General features: G+C 35.0%; 1 protein-coding gene across 11 annotated transcripts in view; it reads right to left on the reverse strand.

The window, feature by feature from the left end:
- ppfia2 (PTPRF interacting protein alpha 2) overlaps window positions 1-14,353 on the reverse strand; it is a 169,341-nt gene that overhangs the window by 30,945 nt on the left and 124,043 nt on the right. For all 11 annotated transcript variants that reach the window (XM_042742459.1, XM_042742465.1, XM_042742485.1 and 8 more), the window contains 3 exons: window positions 10,975-11,076; window positions 6,674-6,838; window positions 5,599-5,673 (listed from right to left, as the gene is read on the reverse strand). In XM_042742459.1, coding sequence (XP_042598393.1) covers window positions 5,599-5,673; window positions 6,674-6,838; window positions 10,975-11,076 — 342 coding nt within the window. The remainder of the gene's footprint in view (window positions 1-5,598; window positions 5,674-6,673; window positions 6,839-10,974; window positions 11,077-14,353) is intronic.

A 14,353-nucleotide genomic window follows, 5' to 3' on the forward strand; every position in this document is an offset into this window, starting at 1 on the left:
GCAGGCGGTTGATTCTGATTTTTTTTATCATTTTTTTTCTTTCATATGCTTCTATGGGCTCCTTGAATCATTTGGTTCTTTGGTGTCCTTTTGGAGTTCTTTTTGAGTCCTTTTTTGGAAAGACATCTAAATTTATCTTAAAGAAAGCTTGGAAAAAATACAGATTTTTGAGAATCACCCTTCAATCATTTGGTTTACTTTGCTGCATATAGCAAATGACGACAAAATAAAAATTTAAAACAAGATAAATGGTAAATGCTTAATTTCATGAAGAGTCCGATTAATCACAGAAAAAGGGTATGATTAATTCAATAAAAAATTGTAATCTATTGACAGCCCTAATACACACACACACACACACACATACATACATATGTATATATATATATATATATATATATATATTCATACTGTTTTAATGGCCAGACCAAATCATATTTTTACTGGAGTGTGTGACGTGTGACAGTGTGTGTGTGTTCTTCCACAGTAATTTTTGTATGATATTCATATATAAGGTTCATTCTCATGAAAACTGCAAGCATACAGAAAAACTGCATCATAAATCAAACTTAGACAGCTTAGAAGTGTTCGCTTCATACACGTAGCACATCAACAGCAAGCACAGTCAATTTTCCATCAGTTTTTAATTGCAAATGTACAGTACTTTACCTCTCCTGACAGTAACTACTGCGGCAGAAATGTTGGAAACGAGTGGCTCTAACAACCCCAAAAATTTGTTACAGCTGCCAGGACCAACTATACTGGATTTTTTAGATAGAAGCAGTAGTGTAATGTTATGAAGTAATAATACTTTGAATTTATACAAGTTTGAAAAAGTTGGTATTGAGTTACTTACATTTCAGATGCCAGTTTTTGCTGTATTTTGCTGTGTAGCCGTAGCTGAGCGACACACAGGACAGCATTTCCTTAATGAATGAATCAGTATTTTGAACGAACGATTCTGTGACTCACTCATTAAAACAAATATCAAATATTTCATTCCTGAATGAATCAACCTTTTAAATGAATTAATTAAAACAAATATCAAATATTTCATTCCTGAATGAATCAACCTTTTAAATGAATTAATTTAATCTTAATGACTCGCTCATATAAGAGAGACTGTATTACTCTTTATTTGTATCACTGGGAAGCAACAAACATTTCCAGTGTCATCCAAACTTTTATATTTGTATTTGAGGCGTTTTTTATAATATATGTATATATATATATATATATATATATATATATATTATATATATATATATATATATATATATATATTTATTATTAGGGCTGTCAACGTTAATGCATTAAAATAATTGATTGCAATTAATGCAAAATTACTTAAGCACAATTTCTATTCTTACCCTTTAACCCATTTTGCTACTCTGTTTGCGATCAGATAATTTTTTAAGCCGCTAAACTCCGGGAAAGTTTTTCAGTCCAATAATCCAGTAAGTGAATTTTCAAACAATCTGTCCAAAACAGCACTAATATAAAGGAAGCCAGGCTCATTACATCAGAGATTGCAGAGAGAACAGAGACTCGTGTTGCGTTTTCAGGTGAATTATTCAAGTACAGACTGAACAGATCGTCAACACACAACACATGCAAAATATGTTTTTCTCGACTGGATAACCAGTGTGTCGCTAGTAAAGTTTTGATGGATGAAGGTCTGCAATCAGGGTAAAGGCGATCACGGTGACGGAGTACAGGAGTCGTACAGTAAGCATGCGTGAGTCCGTTATAATAACGCATGCTCTTGAGGCACTGATCGCACATTGTCTTTAAGCACAGGCACAGACATTTCATTTCATTCATGTTGTTTCCACACACATTCATGATAATGTTTTGATTTGTCATGTGTATGTTGCTGTGTTTAATTATACTGAATGGATCTGTGTACTGTAGTAGATTTATGCAGTCAGGGTTGATTCTGATTTTTTTTATCATTTTTTTTCTTTCATATGCTTCTATGGGCTCCTTGAATCATTTGGTTCTTTGATGTCCCTTTTTGGAGTTCTTTTTGAGTCCTTTTTTGGAGTAGGACTAAATGATGAACAATTTTTAATTTTGGGTTGGATTTTTGACAGTTTAAAGCTTTAAAAATAAATTTTATATATTAATAATATAACCATACTTTAACTATTGGTACCCTACTTTTCCATAATAATATCCCTTTCCAAAAAGTACAATATACTGTTGATGTTGATGGTTATGTCAAGGTAGTTTATATACACCACAGAACTCAAATTATTACCAAATGGTTTAAATAAAAACATGGAACTTTTTATACTTTTATATTACACTGACGGCCACTAGGTCTTACATTATATGTAAGTTAAGAAATGCTGTATATCTAGACCAGCACAAAACTTCCACAGCCCAATAAATGTAAAACTGCAGCACATTCAAATATAGCAGCAGAAGTTGCTGACCACGGTCGCTGGCATATGCTCCCTAATAAGATAACCTATTATTCTTCTAGGAGCATCTCTAAAGCAGGTTATTTGACTGGTGAGCACTGTCACACCAACACACACACACTGTGTTCTCTCCAGACTAAAGGGCATTGGGAGATTATTCCCACACCCATGTCGAGACGCTCTGTCCACAGTGAGCTAAGAGTAAGCAAGATAGATGGATGGATATAAGCAAGACATCCGCTTCCTTTTGTTTGGTTTATCGCCACTCACCACACTTTCCTTTAATGAGGAAGCAATTAAAGGGCTTTGCACTTTAGAAGGCTAAGAAAGGGAATTGTCTGCCATTTTTTGAGGCCTGAAGATCAAATGATCCCACACCTTCTGACTCCACAAAGAGCCGGAATATTGAGTCAACTTGCAAATGAAGGTAAATGAGAAGTAAAGGCCCAATGAAAGTAAGCACGTCTGCTTTGATGTTGTTCATTTGGTCTCATCAAAGCAGAGTGCGCACGAGCCCAGCAGTGCCTAAAATACTGGTTTGTTTCAAACAGAAGACTAACTATTAATCTGTGAAAACTATTTCACAGAAAGCCGATTCATCTTTGTGACTCACCTGAATGGGTTGCATAAAACAACATTTTGCTTCCTCCAACACTGAGATATTAATGTGAACTTGAAATAGAGATGGTTCAGTTATACTTGTGCAAACATGAAGCACTTATAATTCTGAGAACATATAAAACTTAGGAACTGAATACTATTATGCAGATAACTGATACATCCTAGAATATCTTCTATACTGGATATTGTTTTTCATTTTCATATTAGTATTTAAAACAATCTGCTGTATGCAACAATAAATGTTTCAAATAGTAGTATGCTAAACTTTTCACACAATCTAATTACACTGTATTCATTGAAGAACAGACAGGGTGTTCATGGTTAATTTTTTCTAATGCATCAACGGTTTCCAGTTTCTTCCAGGTGCTGTTAATAAAAATAATAATTTAAACGGTCATAATTACATCATAAATCCAGAGGAAATATCAGTAAAAAAGTTAAAAAGGTTATGAACCGCTGTCAAAGGGCTGCAAAAAACAATTATTTTGATAATTGATTAATCTAACGATTATTGGAACGAATAATTATTTAGCTGATTAATCAGTAGATATTTATTGATTATTCAGCTTTTGCAATTAGTTAAAATATTGAGGTATACATATTCTAACAAATAAATTAAGGTAATCACTTCAGCTTTTGAAAGTCATATTATGTAATTACAAATATACAATTTATTTATACAAATAAATATATTTGGCACACAAAATGATAAGGGCAGAGAAACTCTTATTCACCATTTAATTAGCTAAATGAGAAAGCAGCTGAATGGTACATCATTCTGCCTAAAATCTCCTTTTGTAAGTCATATGGATAAGAAACAAAATAAAGGTTAAGTGATAAGACGTTTTATTATCATACCTTATAGGGTTATGGTAATCAAAACAGTCCTGAGATAAAGCTTTGATCGCTGCCAACCAAACTACCACTATAATGAAATGTTTTCCCCACTAATAAAAAGATTTTATCATTAGCTAGCTCCACATTAGAGAGCAGCTTTATAACAGAAAATCAAACTGAAAGTGACACTGATTCTGTTTTTTCATGTTTAATATTTTAAAGCTGCTTGATTTAAGACTATTGCATAAAGTACTATATAAATAAACGTGACTGGACTTCACTGGAGTACTGAACTGCAGAGCTTGTGCAAACATCCACATCGCTGTAATCAGATGCTTTCTTAACTGCTGCTTTCTCACTGCTGTCAGTTTTTGATGTGTTTATTTTGTTATTGAGAGGAAAGTTTGCAGTATATATATTTACATATTCATTCAAACGCTGCTCCGTAGCCTTGAGTTCCGCTGCGTTTGCTTTGAACTGAAGCACTGTGTCTTCTTCTCTTGAATTGCATCAGGAGAGCTGAATTACAGTCTCCCGCTACAGCGCCACAACTGCTCCGTAGCCTTGAGTTCCACTGCGTTTGCTGAGATCAAACGACTACTCGACAATAAAAAGATTAAAAAAAAGTCGATAATGCCGAAGCTACAGCGCCACACTGGCCAAACCTTGTTATTGCAGGCTATTGTCAATGTTGTCGATTATGTTGGTTTTTTCACTGTGTAGACGTAGTTTGAGGAGTACAGCCTTTAATTTCCGCATTTCAGACACTGCTCACATGAACAGAACAGATCTTAAATAATCTTAAACACGTGCTTAGCTTTATTAAGTGCAGTGTTACATCTGTGCTTCTCTAGTCTGGAAAAGCAACAGCCACTGCTGTATTCTGAACATTCAACTGTCTCTGCCATTTCCTGAAGATGTGTAAATGTCCTTTTATATCATAAATAAACAGTTATTCAAAAGCATGAGGTTTTACTAATAATAAATAAGCATTCTCAGGGAAGTAACCTTGGGCAGCTTAAAGGGCTGGATGAAATTTAAAAGCAGCCTCAATTGAAATCCTTATGTTTTTATAATTTCCCAGAAATAGAATTCATAACAAATCTTTCTCTTGGTTGACACACACTTGCCCATTTGACATTGGTGAGACATCAATATGTTTGCTCTTAGTTGCTGTGAGTCTTTAGATATTTTACATACAGTATGATTTATTTGTTATCTCTCTTTATCTGTCTTAGGACTGAGTCATTGTCTTGTTTTAAATAACTGCTTTCACCTCTTCTCCCCTCGCCGTCTGTCAGGCTCTTTGATCTGAGGCGGCCCTCTCTCATGACCCGAAGAGATCAGACGAGTGTTAATTCAGAAACAGAGACATTATAACACAGCAGAACTCGCAGTGCAGTCAACATTAGTACACACAATCTCAACATTAAATATCTCTTAAAGAAAAAAAAAAGTTATTTGGCTCTTGTTGAGAAGTTTGAAGCTTTTTCTGCTAGAACTGCACCATCTGGACTGCCAGTACTAAAATAATCACTAAAATACACAATGTACTATTTGCTCTGTTGCATTTCACACTAATCAAATCAAGCAAAAACAAAACAACATAACAACAAATTAAACATATATAGCATGTTTATTACGTAAATTTAACTAATTTTTTGGTGCAGAATGCTGTATAATTACATAAATCAGAACATGTGTGACTCACCTCCTGATTGGCTACGGCCAACTCCTCCTCCAAGGCAGAGACCCTCTCTAGTGACACCCGCAATCTCTCTCGTACCTGAACAAAATACAAAATTACATCACTCACTGTTTTTCAAGGCTGTGCTCTACTCTGAACTGATCTGAGAATGTTTTTTTTTTTTATTATTTCCAATTTAGAATTACATTTAAATTATGGTTACACACATAATGCAGAATGACAGAAAAGTAGATTTACATTGAACACTATTCTTAGAAACTGCAAGTGTAATTTTAATAGTATATTTATTTTTTATTATTATGAATGATCTACAAATATAACACACACACAACAAATGTGGTATTTGCTAAAACATTACATGATACATTATATGATCAATAAATGAAATAGAACTATAAAAATATAATTAACTATAAATTTGTATTTAATTCATAAAAATGTGTTCTATTTAATAAATTAAATTTAGTTTCAAGGACCACAGTGGAAAAAAAATTGCTATTTTTAAAAAATGTGGTACTGTATGGCCAATTTTAATTTCTTTTTTCTTTGTCTTACAACTGATCATATTAATCACCCACTCTGGTGACCTGTTTGGTCAATGGAATCATTTTAGTGGGTTCAGTCCTTCATCACTGGACAGTCAGTAGTCACTAAAACTGTGATCCCATAAATCATGAACATTTTCTTGCCGTCTGTTACCGAACACCTTATAAATGACACTGTCTGCAGAAGGCCACAGAATGGATTATAGCTGGATGAAGTGCCCCACAAGGGCTTAATCCATAAATAAAACGCCACTGGATGAAGGAAAGGAGAGGTGGGACAGTGGGTGAAAGTATTTGATATATGTACTTCCACCTCACTGTCCAAAAACCAGGAGAGAAAACCGTTAGATAATTTTATTTTGGTTTTTAAGATCTATCAGTCAGCCTTCAGATAATATGAGTTAAACATCAACAGGTCTGTGATACTTTTGGTTTGTCACATATGAACTTATACTAGCAGATTTCTATCTTTGCACTGTGAATTCAACAAAAGTACAACGGGAACCTCATCTGTTGTTGATCTCAGGGTTTACCTTCTCATCCAGTGCTTTGTGGTGCTCAAAGAGGGACTTAAGAGCTTTGAGGACCTCCACCTCACTGGAGACCCCAGAAGGAGACTGGGCCTGTCGCTTCACCACCGTCATGCGTAGGGAACGTTCGTGCCTCGAAACCAAACATTCCAAATGCTCCAACAGCAGCTGTGGAACATATAAGGAGTTAATCTCATGATGTTCATCATCACAATCCTCCATTACCATTATAAACATTAGCATTAAATCAAATGTAAAACTGAAACTAAAGCTTAAACTAATATTAATACTAATTTTAAAGTTGAAATTAACAAATAAAGATGGAAATTAAATCTAAAAACCCTAAATTTGGTAACTAATCTAAAACTAAATCTAAAGCTAAAACTACAGCTAAATATAAAATTAATACTAATTCTAAAACTAAAGCTGAAATATAAAACTACATTTGAAGCTCAAACTGAAATTAAATTTAAAAGATAAATCCATCAAAAAAAATCTAAATTTAGTAATTAATCTAATACTGGACCTAAATCTAAAGCCAAAACTACACATAAATATTAAACCAATTCTAAAGCTAAATCTAAAACTAAAATGTAATTTAAAAAAATCTAAAACTGAAGTTAAAAAATTAAAGCTTAAGCTAAATCCACAAATTAATCATTTTAAACTAATGTATTACTAATAAAAAAAATACTGCTGATTAATTAATTAATATTTTTTGTTTTTATAAAAAATATATTTTAGGATTTTATTATAACTTAAATGAAATCTAAATTTAGTAGTTAATCTAAAAATGAAATCAAATGTCTAATGCTGCAACATGAGGTCAGTTTTTGCGTTATGTCACTAAACCCTAAAGGTCATTCTTCACATGAAAATTAATGGCATGTCCTTAACACACCATTTAGTCTTTTCTCATTTTACAAGGGAACGCTTTCAGATGGATAACAACATTACACACAAGAAAACCCATTACATTACTTGAAACAATAAAGCAGACACGACAAATTGAAACCCCCTGGACTCGGCACAAAGGAGATTATGTTAATGTGGTTACTCTCTGCTATAGTACATGGCATAAAAAAAAATCAATTTCGGCCCCAAAGTCCCAAGGACACCATTGAGAGAAAGAGAACTGTCTGGCTAGGCGAGTGGACTGAACATAGATTACTATGGATGGCGAGACTAAAGAAAAAGCGTTTATGTTGTTTTGAAATACACTTGTTCAGAAAACCTGCTCAGAATAATGCTGAATTGCATCTAAAGCCGGATAGAGGATATTCCCACTCAATATCTCCTACTTCCAACCATGAAGGAGCTCCATTGCTTGATGCTCAGAAGGTATAAAGAAGGTAAACAAGGTATAAAGAAACAAAACACTACTGTTCACTTTGCAGGTGTTCGATGGCCAACTGAGAAGCCTCTTGGCATACTGCAACCTAATTGTGGACATGAATGCTGTTCAATGTTCAAATTTGTTTTGCAAGTGTATGATTAACATCAGAGAGAATTATTAAACTTTTGCCTCTGCAAATTTATTCTAAACAAGCTTCATTATCATATAATTAGGAACTTTGACTTACTGTTGCATTTTATTTGTTTACAAGCGACTGTATATGCCCGGGCGGGCAAGATCATGTGACTAAATATAAAACTAATAATAATTAAAAAGTAAAAACTAGTTAAATCTAAAGAAAATCTTATAAGCTAATGTTAAAACTTAATCTAAATGAAATAAAAATTATTATTACTTAATCAAAAACTTAAATTACATATAAAACCTATAAATAAAAATAACTAATAATAAACCCTTAAAATAAGTTTTAAACTAAAGCTTATGCTTAAGCCAATACTTCTAAAGCTAATAATCTAAAAAGCGAGTTATAGCTAAAACTAAAGTTAAAAGCTAAAACTAAAAGCTTAATTTAAAAATGATAAAACTAAAATATGTAGAACTAAAGATAAATGTCAAATTAAACCTTAAGCACAAGTTAATACTGATACTAATCATAAAGCTAAAACTAAAGCTAATACTAAAACTAAACTAGAATAAATTCAGAACAAAAATGATAGCTAAAAGAATGTTAGGCTATGTTTAGTCTTATTCTTAGCATGCTAGTGAAATCGTTGTAGTATACTACAGATTTTAAGATTCATATTTTCTAAGCAGGGAGTTCAGTCGCCAAGTAGGTAGTTGGAACTTCTCTAGTTGAATGTAAGGCAGCATTAGGGCTGCAGCAGCACATGTACCTGCCTGAGGGCTGCACTGGCAGTACTGTTGCAGTGCTGCTCTAGAGACCTATGGAGAAGCTGACCTTTCTATTTCTGCTCAGTTCCTTGCCCTCTCATTCATAACCCTCGGCCTGTGCCAGACTCTGTCTTTCCCAGCGCCAGCTCTGCACTAAAACAACCCTATAGCCTGATAATGCAGGATAGGTTACTCTCTATCCCTCTGTGTGTGTCTGTTTTGGTGGATCAGATTCACACTGGTGCCCTCAGTAGACACAGCCATTAGCTGATACATGAATCTCAGAATTGATCTTAAATCAATATATGTACAGTAACATTATGAGTCATTTTACTTGAAGCGCCATCCTATGTAAAAGTCCATCCTGTACATTTCATCTACATAATTTTTTTTTTCTGTTAATACTGCCTTTTCATGATATCACCTTACATGTAAGTGTTTTTTTCTACATTTGGACTTTCATTGTACTTTCATCATTTGATACTGTATAAGTGCATCAAACACTTTTTTTCCACAAAAGTTTTACTAATAAAGAAATGAAAGTACTTTTTAAAAGGTTTCAAAAAAATTACACTCATTTGAGAGAGAAGCCAATCATAAGTGTCCTAAAAAAAAATTTTTTCTACATAAGCGTAGTCGACTCCTCATAGTGGCCACCGTGTTGACATAACATGACCTAATATGTACTAATGCACAGAAATAATCACTAATAAGAGACATCAATTTTAACAATTTGCAAGGTAAGATTGTGGTCCAAATGGCACTTAGAATTAAAATCAATAGCCAAAAAGTCTCTGCAATATTCACAATGTTGATCTAGGCTATATTGGCTGCAAAATACAGTGAAGATTAGGAAAACTGATTTCACTGGCAACAAAAAATGTCTTCTTTAGTTCTTTATTAACCCAAGGCCTAGAGTAAATGGCCAATGTCCCAATAAGAATAACATTTATGTTAAATATTATATAATATAAGAATTAGTGTGTCCCAAATAAAAGGTTTTTGAGGTTTTTAAGGTAATATTGCCTCAACCCCTTGTTGCTATGTCTCATTTATATTATCATCTATTACTCACACACTGTCTTACTGAAAAGTCTGCACTTTCTACATTATGAGGGCCTAATTCACTTTTAGGGAATGTTGCTGCTACACAAACTGAGACAAAGTCTCTAAAATGATTAAGATATGATTTTAGTCATTTTCCATAATGACTGATGCATTGCAGAGTAGACTACAGTCTTTCTAGACCAGCTTCGGGTTAAATGATTCTAATGGCCCTGTGTAAGATTAGAAACTCTGCTTGAAATGCCGCTTCCAGAGTCTGTTGCTAATCTCACCTGACCTCTCGTCTTTTCCATTCCACTACGTCCCCTTATCCCCCTCGATCTATGCTTCCCTCTGGTTTTTAATACCCTCCAATATCCTCAATTCCATAATTGACTCTTCAAACGTGATGCTGCGGCTAAATAACGTAAGTAATTAATTGAATTGCAGCGTGACTCTGGCAGGCACTGAGGGGTGCAGGGAAAGAATCAAGGTGAAAATGAAGCAGAAGAACTGAGAATGACTGCTTTCTTGTGAAATGAAAGTGATAGCAAAAGTGCTGTGTCTTGTCAGATGTTTTGGCAGCTTCTCTGCATTCAGTGCTAATGCTTGGTGACAATTTTATTGAAAATGCCAACCTGATATCTTGACTTACAGGGAATTGTGATCTCACCACTACAAGGATAAAGTTATCACTCAACTGTCATCTCATCACAATAAATTCCCTATAAAAGGTGGTGAAGGGCATATCGAAGTAAGAATGTTGTGACTCTAAAGTAAACATCTCAACAGACTCTACAGAATCTGGTTTCAGTTCACTGAAAGCAGTTTGGAGCAAGTAAATCTTCCTGACTCCAATAAAACATCATGAATTAGATGCACGAGTTGTTGATTGGGCATCTGTTAAATTATTGGCTTTTTTATAAGCAAGTACAACTTTCCAAGATGGTTGACAGTTGAGGAGCACAATCTGTTCTTTAAAGTGCCTGGGAGACATGGTGTGCAAACTCACTCTGGTGTTGTTCCTCTCGGCCTTCAGCTCTGAAATCTCCTCCTCCTTCTCCAGCAGCTGTTCCCTGCAGGCATTCAACTCTTTCGTCAGGGCGGCAAACTCCTGCAAGACACCAAACAGACATTTTAACATCACATGCACTGACTGAAGGGGCACGGGTTTGCAAAAGGACAATACATCCTAATCAAATACAACAGAACCATCTAATTATGGTGAACACGAGCAAGTAAATGAAGGCAACACAGACAGAAGACTGTTCTAATGTTACGTGATCTTACCTTAGTATTCCAATATGCAAATATTTTCATAACATGGGCCACTTCAAATGCGTGATCTTACCTTAGTATTCCAATATGCAAATATTTTCATAACATTAGCCACCCCAAAAGAAGAAAGCTGTCAACAACTGATATTCAAGCTAGTCACGTAGCCAGGGGTTTTTTTTTTTTTTTTTTTTTTTTTTTTTTTTTTTTTTTTTTTTTTTTTGATATTCAAAATGGCAAGCAAAGTGAGTCTTTAGATTGTTTTTGTTTGTTCGAATTTCATATTAGCTGGGCTCAATACCATATATAGGTGATTTTGAACCTCTTTGGGATGGCAACACAAGGCGTCGTTCACTTGCAGAGCGCAAACTTCTGGAGGGTGCAGAAGTTATAGCTGCTTATATCTCGTATCCTTGTTTTGTTTTCTCATTTTGAATGACGAATATATACTATTGACAGCTGCTGATTTAGACAGTTAATTCGCAGCTTTTTGGTCCAGATGTGACCGACGCGAGCCGACAACAACCATAGGCTTTCGTGTAATACAGTACAGTACACACTACAAAGAGGTCAGAGAAAGGGAACAGCCATTAACTTTTGTGGCCCAGAAATTTCCAGCAAATGCCATGACTGGAGGGAAATGACAACAATGTGGAACTTTTCACATCTGGGAAAAGTAAGCCACATAAGTGGTGATGCAATTGTTTTAAAACATGGTGCATTTAGGTGCCCCAATAAGCAAATGTGAAGAACAATACAGACTGAAGTCACCCTGCAACCCTATAACCTTAACTACAACTTTGGTAACAGTTTGAGAATAAGCACAATGAATCATCCCAAGGACACGCAAAGGTAAAAAAAGTACAATGAATCATTCCAGGGCACACCTGAGTCAAAATTATACCTTTATTATCAGGATTGTTTAAGTTTTAAAGGTAAAAAAAGTACAATGAATCATTCCAGGGCACACCTTTGTAAAAATTTTACATTTATTGACAACATTTTATACAGCCTCCACCTTCCTTCTCTCAACTGTGTGCAGCCAGAATATAAAGGTAAGTTTTAGACTTTTATGTCTTGATAAAACAGTCTGGCAGTTGACTGAAGGTGAGGATCAGTGGTCTTATTTAAACTGGCAATTGGAAATCTCTACAGCGGACACCATGATTGATAAACATGAACTTGGTAGATGATGACAAGCCTGTCTCACTGCCACCAGACAGGAGGGATTGGGATCATGCCTAGTATATGTCTAGGACAATAACTCACTGGGGTACTGATCTGAGCTTGTCCTCTGCTGCAAGACTCCTCTGATTATAGAGGTATAATTGAACAGGACTCGATCCAGCTGGCTATCAAAGACCCCAGCAGAAGTCTTGTGATAGTTGGCAAGTTGTTTCATTGAGTGTGAACTCATGGTATGAGATAGCCATCCTATATGCACCTTAACGCAACCACTTGCTATGATGGTATTGATTACTGATGTTACAGTAAGACAGACAAGAACATACATGTGTGTGAGCAAACAAGTATTTAGGCTTTATGTAGCTTTTCAAAGGGGGTTTGCTTGAGGCAATCTTTAAAGTACAAACATGCTGGGACCTCACAGATTTCATCGCTGTGAACATATGCACAAACGCTCACATACAGGCAAACATGGTCTAACAGCAAACCAGCTCTACACGGGCTGGAATTACAATCAGTTATGATCAAAACTCCCCTCTAGCAGCTCTGTCTCTGAAACAAACCTCCCTTAAGTGTTTTCTGAAGTCAAAGGTCAGCGTTCTAAGATCAAACCAAATTCACTACACAGGGATCCTATGCTGCCCTTAGGCGGTAAGTGTGGGGTAGGTAAAGCATTAGGATCAACATCTGACAAACTCATTAGTGTGTGAGCTAGTGTGGTGAGCATATATATATATTCTCATTTCATATCTCTAAAATAGAGCTTAATACTTGAGAATTTACCATGTAACTGGTACTGTGTAAAAAATAATATAATAAGACTAAATATGGGCTTTTCACTCTTAAAATAATTCAGGGTCTATTTAAATCCTTGGATAACACAATCCAGGGTTATCTGTGTTTAAATGTTCTACATTATTTGCTTTTTACTCCCGATACCGATGACACCGCACTTCAGCGGTATTCAGGAGTAAGGTTTCATAAGAACTGTGCTATGATATGTTAATTACCTGTATTCTTATTGGTTTCTATTACTAATTCTCCAAAGGAATTTTAGGAGAAATATCCGAGACAAAGTTGAAACTTGACAACTCAATTAAGTTACCTGATAAGCAACCTCTGAGAAATAAATACAGAGTATTTTCTTTGGAAAGCAACAAAATCCCAGCAAATTAGAACATACTTATGGCCAGATTTACTAAACAAGGTACAAATTAAAGAACACAGATGAAGTCAACTCATTTCCATAATGACCAACGCAGTCTACTAAGATCAGTACAAATTAGCAAATATCATAGTGCAAAAGAGTTAATGAGGACAGTGAAACGTCATAATTAATCTAGTGTTATGAGAAGAAGCCAGCAAGGATTCAACCATCCTGAGGTCTTTGACTCCAGAATATCTGACAAAAACAACTACATATCTCACCATAGTTATCCTATACACAGACAGCACCAGGGCCCAGAGGGCCACTGCTGGCAGATGCCCATAATGGGCATGTTAACAACACTGCTGTCTAGCAGAAGTCACTCGGTTCAGTTTGGTACACACTGTGAATGAGTTAGCAAAGCGCTAATTAAAAAGTGTTGATTAGAGAGGTGCTGGTGCAGAGGTGTTAGTCTAAGGGAGAGACAGGCATAATTGCAACATGCACTACACTGCTTTAAACAACAACAAGAGAAAAAAATGGATAGACTTGTTAAAATGTTCAAAGCAAGGTGTCGAATTGAATTTCTACCCATTATTTTTGAGAGGTATGCTAAAAATGTTTGTTTGAAACTTTCTTAAAACAAGAATGGACCGACAGTATGACTCAAAAAATACAAAATAAAACACATTAATATCTTGTTAATCGATGTAATATAAAGCAGAGCTATAAAGGGTAACGTAACCGCTCTCATAAATTTACATCTGCCTCCTAACTCGAGCTA

Source organism: Cyprinus carpio, chromosome A4, assembly GCF_018340385.1.
Source record: "Cyprinus carpio isolate SPL01 chromosome A4, ASM1834038v1, whole genome shotgun sequence".
Lineage (NCBI taxonomy): Eukaryota > Metazoa > Chordata > Actinopteri > Cypriniformes > Cyprinidae > Cyprinus > Cyprinus carpio.